At 36.3% G+C, this 13,904-nt stretch overlaps 1 protein-coding gene across 2 annotated transcripts in view; it reads left to right on the forward strand.

Annotated features, from left to right (window-relative positions):
- Positions 1-1,268: 1,268 nt before the first annotated feature.
- LOC131538708 (NACHT, LRR and PYD domains-containing protein 3-like) overlaps positions 1,269-13,904 on the forward strand; it is a 31,095-nt gene continuing 18,459 nt past the window's right edge. Inside the window, exons 1-8 of one of the 2 annotated variants that reach the window (XM_058772756.1) lie at positions 1,269-1,523; positions 2,334-2,454; positions 2,652-3,020; positions 3,153-3,194; positions 3,771-5,547; positions 5,699-5,872; positions 9,786-9,971; positions 11,751-11,924. In XM_058772756.1, coding sequence (XP_058628739.1) covers positions 2,759-3,020; positions 3,153-3,194; positions 3,771-5,547; positions 5,699-5,872; positions 9,786-9,971; positions 11,751-11,924 — 2,615 coding nt within the window. In that variant the 5' untranslated portion in view covers positions 1,269-1,523; positions 2,334-2,454; positions 2,652-2,758. The remainder of the gene's footprint in view (positions 1,524-2,333; positions 2,455-2,651; positions 3,021-3,152; positions 3,195-3,770; positions 5,548-5,698; positions 5,873-9,785; positions 9,972-11,750; positions 11,925-13,904) is intronic. The other variant, XM_058772755.1, reaches the window with a different exon arrangement.

A 13,904-nucleotide genomic window follows, 5' to 3' on the forward strand; every position in this document is an offset into this window, starting at 1 on the left:
GAGAGTAAAAGGGAAGGTATGTATTGTTCTGAAAAAGAATTTGTCAGGATGGTTTGGCGTTCAAATTACTGCTGCACTACTGTGTATGTTGCATTTAACTTCTGAATATGTTCAAGGTTGTTAAATTTGAAATAGCTTACTTCATACTGTTGGGCAGTTTAATCTACAATAATGCATCAAAAGACCATATTTTTATAGTGCTGCTGTCCTGTGAGAAAAAAAAACATAGTAACCTACTTCACATTTGTACTGAATACTTAACAAATGGGCTTCGTTACAGTCCACCACTGGTCATTTCGAAAATAAAACCAACATTTATTGTCAGAATATTAACAAATTGTTGCTAACTACAGCTGCAACCCATATCAAAGGCTGCATCTGAAGGACTCGGAGCAGCCATACAGAGCATGTTCAGCTGTCACAGCTGCCGCTGAACAATGCATAATTTGTTTTTTATTTAATTCAGTTTTATTTTTATGTTTACTTCATTGCCTAAAATCAGGGTTGCAAACCTTTCAAAATATGTTCACCATGGTCAAGACATTAAACTATTATAAAATCGCACATTGGTAACATATCAGTCAGCATTTGAACTGCTATATATGCGTATGCTTGATTTTGAGACAATTTATGAGACGATAACTCTTTCTGTGAATATAATATTTTCTTGCACATCCTGAGAGTTTGTGCAGCTCAGATCTGCAGCTCTCTGACACTATTTATTAATTCAAATTATTCTATTATTCAGCCATTCATCTGCTAAAATTACAGAGCAACATGTCCCTTCTTTTTTTTAGCCACAAAATCAATAAGATCTGTAGTAAGGTCTGTAGTGGAGATTGGATGTTATTTTTTATCCACGCAATATATATATATTTTTTTCAAATAATTTTTAATCAATTTCAACATCTCAAAACTTCATGATAATATGTTCTAGCAGTGTAATATTATGACTGTCAGAGCAACACATTTGTGATAAGTGGTTTATAATATATCAAATAATTATTAATCATTTACTAATGATATGATTATTTCATGACTTACAAAAACATTTTTGGATGACTTAAAACACACTTGTGGCATGGTAACATACCACTTATTAATCATCTACAAATGTATAGTGATGTTTAAATGATTAGTTAATCATTAACAAAACACTTTTAAATTACTTCGATCTGATTGTTATTATAAAGTGTTACCAGAAATTTGATTAAAACAGTCTGTAGCCACAGTTAAAACCAAACTGTGTAAAAACTGCCGATGATGAGGTGTTTTTTCCGGACAGATTTGGCAACCTTACTGACAGAAGGAAGGTGAAAGCAGAAGTTGTGTTGTACATGCAGTGTTTACACTTGACCGTAAGATATTTTCATTTTGAAAAACTGATCATCAAACTGTCATTATGATTTGCTGATATGGAAATTTACATGGACCTAATGGGAAACCAAGGACATACTGAGAACTTGTCTAGTAACTGAACATTTTGATCAAAGCAAGGAGCACAAAGGCACTTCCTTATTAATGTAAGTAAGCATAAAATACTTAATCATAACTTAATCATGAAACACTCAAGAAACATGATTACGGTAAATACGGACAAATAGAGATTACAAGGTTTCACTATAATGTTCTGCAACCATGTTTTCTAACTTTTATATAATTGATATAATGATCATTTTAAAGTAGCCTACTTTTGTTACTCCATATGGTTATGTTTTACACTATAAGTAATATGAAATGTAAAATATATTTCAGCCATAGATATTACTCATGCATTGCCTTTCTTAATTAATATAAGGAGAATATATCACTTATGTGTAATCGTGAGTCAGAAACACTATTACGTTTATTCTCCTCTTGCTTCTAGAAACATTTCAACACAAAGTGCATTTCATAAGATAATTACAACAGATACACCCATGATATTGGTTTGGATTATAACACTGTATTTTCTGTAGTTCATGGCACTATACATTTGTTAATTGTCTAAGGAAATTTCATCTGAATAAAAAGCCGTCAAACACTGTTTTATTTTTTTTGGTATGTACATAAAAAAGTGGGTATTTAGTTAAAAAACAGTATCAGAATCGGCCCATTTGTTTTTGAAATAGCAGAATCAGCCATTAGAAATCATGATTGGTGTATTCCTGTGTGTCAGTATTGTTTTGTCTGTTTTTTAACTGTAATTTGTCAATTATTTCACTCAATGGTTTGTCAGATATGCTGTGTGTGGGTCTGTTGATGGCAGACAGTGATTCTCCACATGGTTTACTCTCATCTCGAGTCTGAAAAATTGGTTTCATTAGTTTTCTTAAATTGTTCTGGTTTAACAGGTTTAAGTTCTGAAGAAAACGTCCCCCTCCAGAGTCCTATAAACATGCAGAATTGAAACTTTCAGAACTTCTGATCAATACACAGTTAACTGGAGAAACATCTGCATCATCATTATTCATGGTTAGTAAATAATACTACTACATGAGATACTGAAACATATGGATTTAAAAGTGTCATGTACACTTACAGTATCAGACAGCATTGAGATATTATTTACATCAGTTTTTTGTTTGTTTGTTTTTTGCTAACAAAACTCAAAGCAATTATATCTGATTTGTTTAAAACAACTTTCTGATGATTCATGTCTCTATTCACAGCTTCACAATCCAAATAAAATTTGAGCTCTTAGGTCCACATGTTAAGAGTTGAAGTACTTCAGATGTTTTCTTTTTCTTGACCTGCAGCCGTGAGTTGGTGAAGGACGATGGCGTCTGTTAAAAAACTGCTTGTGGACTCACTGAAGGAGCTGGTAGAAGCTGACCTGAAGGAGTTTCAATGGCACTTAGTGAATTTATATCTTGAGCATTTATCAAGGTCTGAATTGGAAAAGGCGGATAGATTTGACACAGTAGATAAGATGGTGGTGTGTTTTGGACCAGAAGAAGCTGTGAAGGTCATGGTAGACATCCTGAGAAAGATGATCCAAAATGATCTGGCTGAACAGTTGGAGAATAAACACAAGCAAGGTAACATTTAATTCACTGTGACTGTAACATGATTACACATTTACAAGTGAAACCTGTTTTCCTCTTTGCTCTGCTGATATGTTTGTGAAGAATTTTTCGCAGTGAGTAATTCTCTCTTTCTCTCTCACACAGCTCAGGCTGAGGGGAATATGAAGACATCTGTCCTTGTTGGAGGTGATTCACAACAGATCTGGAGTTAATAACAATCACTGTCTGTAAATGGAAACAAGAAAATATAACACAAGCAGCATTTACAGGGCCAGTCGCATCAGTGGCAGATTTTATACAGATACATAGAAGAAAACAGAGTGTTTCTCCATTGATATCCAGTTCACAATGGTCTAAAACAGGCATGAGCAAACTCGGTCATGCATGTGATACAATTGTTTATTAAAGTTGGCCAATAGGTGGCACTGTCATCAAATTGATTGATTGTCATCAAGGCATGATTACAATCACACATAAAAAAAGTTCATTCAAGCAGGTCAAAGCATGTTGTAAATGTAGCCTCACATCCTTTTTGATGAGCTAGCTAGATCAATACAATGATTGTGATCTAGATCGAACATGAAAAACATTCAGACATTTTTAAATTGAAAACATGTTGTTAGGGATGGACTGTGCTGTTTTCAGAAGTGTGAATTTAATCTGTCTGCATCAGTTATTGATAATGACGATCATACTTGTATAAAAAATATTTCTCAAATATGTGTAATTTTTTCCTCAATCTTATTTATTTTTTTATTACAGAGCTGCAAAACTTTTTTGAAACTCACAAAACAAACATGAAGAAAAAAGCAGAATATATTTTTGAGGGCAACAAAGAAAATGAAGCACAACTTAAGGCTGTTTACACAGAACTGTTCATCACAGAGGGAGATATGAAAGATGTCAATCAGGAACATGAGATTCTGAAGATTGATGATGCTTTCAAGAACAAAAAAACACATGACAAACCAATCAAATGCAATGATATATTTACTGAACTGAGGAAAAACAATCAGGAGAAGATTGTGCTGACCAAGGGAGTCGCTGGCATTGGAAAAACTGTCTCTGTGCACAAGTTCATCTTGGATTGGGCAGAAGGAAACACCAATCACGATATAGACTGTGTGTTCTTGCTTCCATTCAGAGATATTAATTTAATGACAAATGAAGATTTCAGTCTCCACGAGCTTCTTCTGGAATTTTATCCTGAACTGAAGGACCTGGAGAAATCAAAGCTATATAAGGAATGTAAGCTAGCATTTATATTTGATGGACTTGATGAGAGTCACCTGCCTCTAAATTTTAAAAGTAGATCACTGAACACTATTGAGAAAAAAGCATCTGTAGATGTGCTGTTTACAAGTCTGGTCAAAGGGAATCTGCTTCCATCAGCTCTTGTCTGGGTGACATCACGACCAGCAGCAGCCAATCAGATTCCTCCTCGGTATGTAGGTTTGTTCACAGAGGTGCGAGGATTCACTGACCAACAGAAGGAGGAGTACTTCAGAAAGAGAATCGCAGATGAGACTCTGGCCTCCAGAATCATCTCACACATTAAGACGACTCGTAGTCTCTATATCATGTGCCACATTCCTGTGTTCTGCTGGATCACAGCCACAGTACTTCAAGATATTCTCATTGAGAACAATGCAGAGAACATCAGCACAACACTCACTGAAATGTACATTCACTTCCTGCTGATACAGATGAACATTAAGAACCAGAAGTACGATGAACAAGAAGAAAGAGAATGTACAGAGCACTTACAATTAAATAGAGAGATGATTTTGAAGTTAGCCAAGCTAGCATTTGAACAGCTGAAGAAGGAAAACATTGTGTTCTATAAGGAAGATCTGAAAGCATGTGGTATTGATGCGAGCAAAGACACTGAGTTCACAGGAATGATCGCTGAGATCTTCAAAAGGGAACACAGACTTCATGGAGCAAAGGTCTTCTGCTTTGTGCATCTGAGTGTTCAAGAGTTTCTTGCTGCAGTGCATGTGTTCATCTGTTACCTGAACAAGAACAGGCAAGAGCTTCAGTTTTTCTATGACAAGCCAGAAGAAAATATCACATTGGAGGATTTACTGCGGAAGGCCACTGATAAAGCCATGAGGAGTCAGAGAGGACATCTGGACCTGTTCCTGCGGTTTCTGATGGGCATTTCACTGAACTTCAGTCAAAACCTGCTCAAAGGCCTGATCACACACACTAAAGACACCAGTGTGTGCATCAGAAAAATAACTGAATACATTAAACTAGAACAAAACAAGTACAATATCTCAGATGAAACTTCAGTCAACCTATTCTACTGCTTACTTGAGCTCAAAGATCATTCATTATATGAGGAAATGCAGAGTTACCTCAGTTCAGATAACCATCCAGGAAGAGACCTCTCATCTTCAATGTGCACAGTGCTGACCTGCGTACTGCTGATGTCAGAGAAGGTGCTGGATGAGTTCAACCCAAAGAGGTTCACGTCGTCATCGTCAAACTACACAAGACTCGTTCCAGCTGTAAGATGCTGCAGAAAAGCCCTGTGAGTAATTACACTGACTGCTGTTCAATCAAATGTTTTGTTCTACATCACTAAACAATTTAATCTCAAAATACTATGTGAAATATTTCACATGATTATGAAGAGTACTATAAGTTAATGCAGAAAAAAAATTCACATTCTGTTTTGGCAGATTTGATGGCTGTGGTTTTGATGAAACATGCTGTGAAACTGTGTCTTCTGCTCTACAATCGTCAAACTCCCATCTGACAGAGCTGGACCTGAGTAGCAATCACCTGCAGGATTCAGGAGTGAAGATGATTTATGAAGGACTGAAGAGTCCACACTGTCGACTGAACATACTGAGGTTTGACTTTCACTTTCACTGAATCACTATGTTCAAATATGTGGATAAATAGGTGTTTCATAACTATAGCTAGCAGATATTTCCCTTGTCTATTTTGTAGTATGATTGTATCAGTGGCATTTTATCCAAGAACACAAGGCAGGCAATGCCTACTCAAAAAACCTGATGAGAAAACCATCCTAGAAAGCCTGGAATGTTGTAATGCAGTTTTCCAATTATAATTCAGAAATAATATCTAAACACGCTTAATGACTTCTTTGAACAGTTTGTTTGTTCAAAGAAAAATGAACTGTTTGAACTGTTTCATGTTAATTTACATTTAGGGTGCTTTCACACTTGGTTCGCTTGCCTGATCCGAACCCGAGTTACGTCATCAAGCCAGCAGCTGTTTACCCCATGGCTTAGTAACGACGGCGCGGGAGAAGGCGGCAAAAAAGATTGCTCTCTGCACTTTTATATATTTACGTTTTTGAACAGTTCGTTTAGTTTACAAAGCTTCAGTGCATAACGGCACCCATGTCTGTTTTATGAATGTACTGCAAATGCTCTAAACAATGCTGAAGGCGAACAGAAATGAGATATACAGCTCTCTGCTTGCAGTGCGTCAGTCACGCTCATCAGGAAAGTGAGTGAAAAACACAAACACATTTTTATTAAATAATACGTCATTAATAGCGGTTCGCTTCTGTGATTTGGTACGATTGCATTCACATCAGCAGCGAACCGTACCGGAGTTCACATGAACCGTACCCCAGACCACCCTTTTTAAGTGGACTCGGGTACGGTTCATGGGTGCGCACCCGAGGTCGGAAGACAGTGTTCACATCAACCAAACGAACCGAACTCTGACGTCAATCGAACCGGGGTGCGCACCAAAAGTGCTAGTGTGAAAGTACCCTTAGTCATTTAGCAAATGCTTTTATCCAAAGTGACTTACAAAATTACATAATAAATAAAAAGAAAACAGATAGAATAGACAAAGAATAGAGCAAGCTAGAGGTGGAGGCCTATTAATTTTAATTTAAAAACACATTCCCTTTCCTTATGGATTTGATTCAAAGTTAAACATAACCACTTAAAAAAATTATATAGCATAATGCTGTCAGTATGAAATACATACAAGTACTCATTAGATCACTATGTTAAAATACATCAGTTGGGATTAGGGGTAGGCTTACATTTAGGCTTAGAGGGGACAGGATACACACATTATACAGTATAAAAATAACTATTTATATGAAAGGTCCTTATAACACATGGAAACCCAATGTGTGTATGTGGGCTAAGTTCTTGGACCTGTCTACATGGCATCACTAGGTTCTGTCTTTCAGAAACATGGCTTTTCATATCACTGCTATGCTGATGACACTCAACTCTACCTCTCATTCCTTCCTGATGATCCGACGATAGCTGCACGCATCTCAGCTTGTCTAACAGACATTTCTTGCTGGATGAACCTTCAACTCAACCTTGCCAAACAGAACTGCTTGTGGTTCCATCAAACCTATCGTTTCATCACAATTTCACCATGCATTTAGGGGCATCAACCATAACTCCTTCAAAACCACCTTGGAGTTATGGTTGATGATCAACTGACTATATTTAGGAGTAGGTTATTAGTGGTACAGTGAAAATCATGCAGTTAGTTAAATTACATGTAATCAAACAGACGGTGAACACTAACTGCGAGGATTATAGGTTGCAATTAAACTTATAGCAAAATTTTGTAGCTTTGTATGTTGTTCCAGGTTTAGCAATATCTGAGGTCTTCTTGGGGGTTGGCATCATCTCATCTCAGAAAAAGAATGATAATTTACATTTAATCAGAAGTAGCTGACGTACAAAGTTATGAGTTACATTTTGTGAATGCCTGGCTAAAGAGATGTGTCTTTAATCTAGATTTAAACAGAGAGAGTGTGTCTGAACCACAAACGTTATCAGGAAGGCTATTCCAGAGTTTGGGAGCCAAATGTGAAAAAGCTCTACCTCCTTTAGTGGACTTTACTTTTCTAGGTACTACCAAGAATCCAGAGTTTTGTGACCTTAGGGAGCGTGATGAATTGTAGCGTGGTAGAAGACTAGTTAGGTACGCAGGAGCTAAACTATTTAGAGCCTTATAAGTAAGTAGTAGTATTTTGGGTCACACTTTATATTAGGTGGCCTTAACTACTATGTACTTACATCAGAAAATAAATACAATGTACTTATTGTGGTCATATTGTATTGCAAAACACTTTTGCTGCTATTGAGGTGGGATATGGGTAAGGTTAGGGACAGGTTAGGGTCGTATGGGTAGGTTTAAGGGTGGGTTAAGGTGTAAGGGATGGGGCAACAGTGTAATTATAAATGTAATTACAGATGTAACTATATTTAGGGATTTTTAAAAATATAAGTACAATGTAAAAACATGTATGTACACAATAAGTACACTGTATCAAATTATTAATTTAAATGTAAGTACATAGTAGTTAAGGCCATCTAATATAAAGTGGGACCGTATTTTGTAACTGATAAGGAACTTAATAGGTAGCCAGTGTAGAGACTGTAAAATTGTAATATAATCATATTTTCTTGATCTGGTAAGGACTCAGCTGCATTTTGGACTACCTGTAGCTTGTTTATTGAAGATGCAGGACAACCACCTAGCAGTGCATTACAATAGTCGGGTTTAGAGGTCATGAATGCATGAACTAGCTTTTCTGCATCAGAAACAGGTAACATGTTACATAGTTTGACAATGTATCTAAGATGAAAAAATGCTGTTTTTGTAATATGAGAAATATGATTTTCAAAAGACAAGTTGCTGTCTAATATAACACCCAAATTTTTGACTGTAGAGGAAGTAACAGTACATCCGTCTAGATACAAATTGTAATCCAAGAGATTCTGTGAACTATTTTTTTGGTCTGAATTTAATAGGAGAAAATTATTGGTCATCCAATCTTTTATATTTGTAACACACTCTAGATTCATCTGGTCTTGTTGAAATATATAGTTGAGTATCATAAGCATAACAATGGAAACTAATCCTGTATTTTATAATAATATTGCCAAGGGGCAACATGTATATTGAAAATAGCAGAGGGCCTAGGGCAGAGCTCTGCAGCACTCCATACTTTACTGCCGATAATTTAGATGATTCCCCATTTAAATAGACAAAGTGATAACGATCGGACAGGTAGGATTTAAACCATCTTAAAGCCTGTCCTTGAATGCCCATATAGTTTTGTAATCGATCTATGAGTATGTCATGATCTATTGTGTCGAACTCAGCACTAAGATAAAGTAAATCTAGCAATGAGATGGAGCCTTGGTCTGATGCAAGAAGCAGGTCATTTGTAATTTTAGCAAGTGCAAATTCTGTGCTATGATGGGGCCTGAAACCTGACTGAAACTCTTCATAAATATAATTTTTTGTAGGAAGGAGCGCAATTGAGCACACACAACTTTTTCTAAGATTTAGACATAAATGGAAGATGAATTGTATGATTGAAATGGGTCTGTAATTTGCTAGTTCACAAGGATCTAGTTGTCGTTTCTTAATATGAGGCTTAATAACTGCCAGCTTGAATGGTTTTGGGACGTGGCCTAGATATAATGACGAGTTAATAATATTAAGAAGTGGTTCTTCTGCTACAGGTAACAACTCTTTCAGTAATTTAGTGGGTACAGGATTTAATAAACATGTTGTTGGTTTAGATGCAGTGATAAGTTTATTTAACTCTTCCTGTCCTATAGTTGTAAAGCACTGCAGTTTTTCTTTGGGTGTGATGAATGAAGCTAAATTACAAGGTGCTGTAGAATCTACATTTGTTATTGTATTTCTGATGCCATCTATTTATGAACTATATAACCTGACTCTGAAAAATTCACATTAATATATAATGTATATATTTTTTGATTCTCTTCACAGGCTGTGTGGCTGTAATCTCACTTCTCAGTCCTGTGAAAGTTTGTCATTAGCTCTACAGTCCTCAAACTCTGTCCTGAGAGAGCTGAACCTGAGTAACAATGACCTGCAGGATTCTGGAGTGAAGCTTCTTTTCTTTGAAGCTTCTGATGGACTGAAGAGTCCAAACTCTAAGCTGGAGATATTGAGGTTTGAGTTTCAAATAAATAAATATATATAAATATATATATCAGGGCTGTAATGGTTCACAAAATTCACTGTTCCGTTCGATACGATACAGCGGTGTCACGGTTCGGTACATTTTCGATACAGCAAAAAGAAAGAAATGCCAGAGAAATTTCCTTGATTTTTACACATTTTTTATTTATTAAAACTAATTTTGCACTAAAATTTTTTTTACTATAAAACAAAAACAGCTCCGGTTTGAAGTATTCCAGCTGATGTTGTCTATTGTCATGTAGCATATTAATCTTTTCCAATAAGTTTAAATTGATTTTTACCTTTTATGGGCATTTTTTTTTACCTTTATAAAGCCTTTTTTTTTCTAAAAGTGTGCATCACCTTTTGAGTCAATTTTTTACATTTAATCAGTCAATAAGACATTTGGGCTGTTACCAAGCAAATGGAGTCAGTATCGACTAAATTCATCTTTGCAATGCAGAGGAAACATAGAAGTTGCATCTGAATGGCATTTAGATGCTTTTACACACTGTTTAATGCAGCTCAGAGGGACATGTAATGCTTTAACCTGCAGTTACAAATGCATAAATAATGTTTTGATATTTTAAACATAAAACGTTGGCAACTGATGTTTGAAATTAATTAAAAGATTAAAAGATACTTTAAATGTGAAATTAAAACAGCCAGCAGGTGGCAGCAAGTCACTGTTAACGAGTGATTCATTCAGGAACGAAATGCCGTCATGTTGCTCAGAGACACTGTTACGGGGCAAACGAGACGTGCGGATCCATGTGCAAGGTTTTATTCAAGGACATGGTCATAAATACAGGCAGGGTCGAACAATGGCAAACAGGTATATCACAGGCAAGGCAAAGAGCCATCCAAAACGGGCATGAGTCAGTCGACAGCAAACAATAACCGCAGGGGCTTGACAAGAGAGGTAATCTGAAAACGTAAGCAATAGTCCAGGCAGGGGAAAACACAATCCGAAACAGGCAAGGCAAGGCAAGACTAGGGAAACTACAAAAGGTTCTGTAAGGTAGCTAAAGGTAGGACAGCGATAAATGCATACAATACTCGGCCGTGAAAGAGAGGAAGTCCATGGCTTATGTAAGGTGTGTGATTGGCTGCACCAGAGTGCGTGTAACGAGTGCAATGGATTGTGGGAACTGAAGTCCGGAGTGACGTAAAAGTCTGTGTGGTGTGATAGTCAATGTAAAGTGAAGACGACATCTGGTGGTGAGTAACTGGAAGTGCGTGGCCAGGATTCGTGACAGACACAAAACAGTGCTGTGGCTGTGTTTGGATTTATTTTTGTTGGCGAAATTCAGCAAAAATAGGCAATAAGCTGTCTAAAACGTTAGTCTATTAATTAACTTCTTGCTTATTGAAATGTTGTAAAAAATCATTTGTAATCATGCTGATTTCTGGAGAGAAAAAATGGCACTCTTCTGTGATATTGATTAACTATATGAAATTATTTTCTGCCCCCATATCTTGAATTTTGTGATCATTCTAAATGCATTTTAATAGACTGAATCATGCAGTGAAAGAATGCACTCTCTATGCGCACACGCACTAGTCTAACATAATAGGATTAGTCCAACGAATCGTTCGGTTTGTAATGCGTACCAAACCGAAAGCCTTGTACCGAATGGTTCAACATGAATACGTGTATAGTTACACCCCTAATATACTGTATATATATTAATATATATATATATCAGTTCTAAAAATAAAATCACACAGTTAAGATTAATTCTGTATGCATGCTTTGTCCTTTTTCAGATTTTCCATATGTAATCTCACTGCTCAGTCTTGTGGGAGTTTGTCATCAGTTTTACAATCCTCAAACTCTGTCCTGAGAGAGCTGGACCTGAGTAACAATGACCTGCAGGATTCTGGAGTGAAGCTTCTTTATGATGGACTGAAGAGTCCAAACTGTCAGCTGGAGACACTGAGGTAAACGGTTTTCCATAAAATAATTAACAAAATGCTACCACAATAAATGACCATTACATTTTGTCAACAAATGTTTATTCTGCTCTCAATGCAATGCCAGAACAATAGACAAAAACATTTGCAGGCATTTTTTCATGTTTATACAGTTTTCTGTAGATGTGGATTGTATTGAGATTGAAATAGAAAAATGGTCTGAAATAATTACTGAACAAACTGCAAAACTGCTGCATTTTCAAGAATAACTTCTGACAGCACTGCACAAGCTATCAGAACTATCTAACAGCTGTGTGCAGGATGCCCTTAGCATCTTAGCTAGGGTCCAAAATGAACATGGCTATGTTGAGTATAGAAATGTATGATTATACACATATACAATATACGAGTGAAGTCTGACACTGTATTCACTGACACAATTCGCTGGTCGCATGAACTCATTTCTGCCAGAGCTGTGAGTTTGGGCCACTTATAACACGGATTTGAAAATATTATTTGCAAATAATATTTTTATTTTTAAAACATGTACACATTCTCTCTTAATCGTTTGCCTAATATGCAGCAAATTACTCTACAAAAAGTTGAATGTTTTCTATTTCTGTAAACCGTAAAGCCCCATCTGAAGCTTAATGTTTTATCTTGTTGTCATTCAAACAACAAACTGGTCAGTGTATAATGTGTTCAGCAGAGCAAAATGAAGAATGTCAAATAATGGATAGACAGTTTGTCTGGGGTGTGGACTCGAGACTTGACTCGGACTCGAGTCCCAAAATTGATGACTTGCGACTCGACTCGACTCGACATAATTAAAGAAGATTTGAGACTCGACTTAGATTTTGACAGCAATGACTCGAGACTTGACTTGGACTTGAGCCCTGTGACTCAGAAAGACTTTATGATCAGTTCAGGGTCGTTATCACTCTAGATGGGTGCAGCGTGCTTGGGCTTGACTGGCAGTAAGCCAGAGACTGCGTTCAGGGAGCGCTTGATAAACCACATATGCTAGTATAAATTAATGTAGTAATAGCATAACTTACAACAAAAGAACCAAGATAAGAAAAAGAAAAAGATGACATAATTTGTCTAGTAGCTATCTCCGCTCGTGAAAAGCGCTGCCCTGCCCGTTTGATTGCCGCCCAGCAGACACACGGAGCGGGCATGAGAAACGAGAGGTGCTGCCACGATAATTTTCCACGGCACTCCTGACTGCCATACGGAAACGCCACCCCAGGCTATTGCATTTAATATTTCCATGACACATAATTTGTTATTCTTTACAAGCAAGTAATGTTGTCCACTGACTTTTTTGCATCATTTAAAAATTATTTATTTGTAAGGCTGCTTTTTTTGGTAACAGTCTATTTTAAGGTGGTTTTGTTACATGTTACATGTACTTACTATTATAATAACAATTAATTATGCATAATTACAAGTAAGTAACCCTACGCCAAACCCTACCCTAACCACGTAGTAAGTACATGTAGTTAATATTAATATTGCTTAGTACTTAAATGTATAATTACACTGTAACAAGGACAATGTAAAATAAAGTGTAACCGTCTGATGTATGTTGAAGTGTTTCTTTTAAAGGCTTATAATGGTAAGATTTTGTAATCAGGCTCTCAGAAATTATATAAAAAATTTGGTTTTAGATTTTCATTTTATTTGAATACGCTATTAATAGTTAAAATGTTTTCATGTATACAAGATTAAAAGTAAATAAATTAAAAAATGTAAATAATTCTAAAGTGGTAATTTGGGCCCCTAGCGACCTGGTGGGCCTATATGCCTGGCATACTCTGCACCCCCATGACAGCAGCCTGCGAATGGATTAAAAACTATTGGACAAAGAACATTTTCTTTCACTGCCCCAAGGTCATGGAATATATTGCCTATTACAATTAGGTACACCCCATACTTTAAGCTTCTTTAAGAAATTATTATTATTATTGCATAATTAATGCATTTGGTTCATTTTATGTACGG

The sequence above is a fragment of the Onychostoma macrolepis genome, chromosome 04, assembly GCF_012432095.1.
Source record: "Onychostoma macrolepis isolate SWU-2019 chromosome 04, ASM1243209v1, whole genome shotgun sequence".
In the NCBI taxonomy this organism is placed as follows: Eukaryota; Metazoa; Chordata; class Actinopteri; order Cypriniformes; family Cyprinidae; genus Onychostoma; species Onychostoma macrolepis.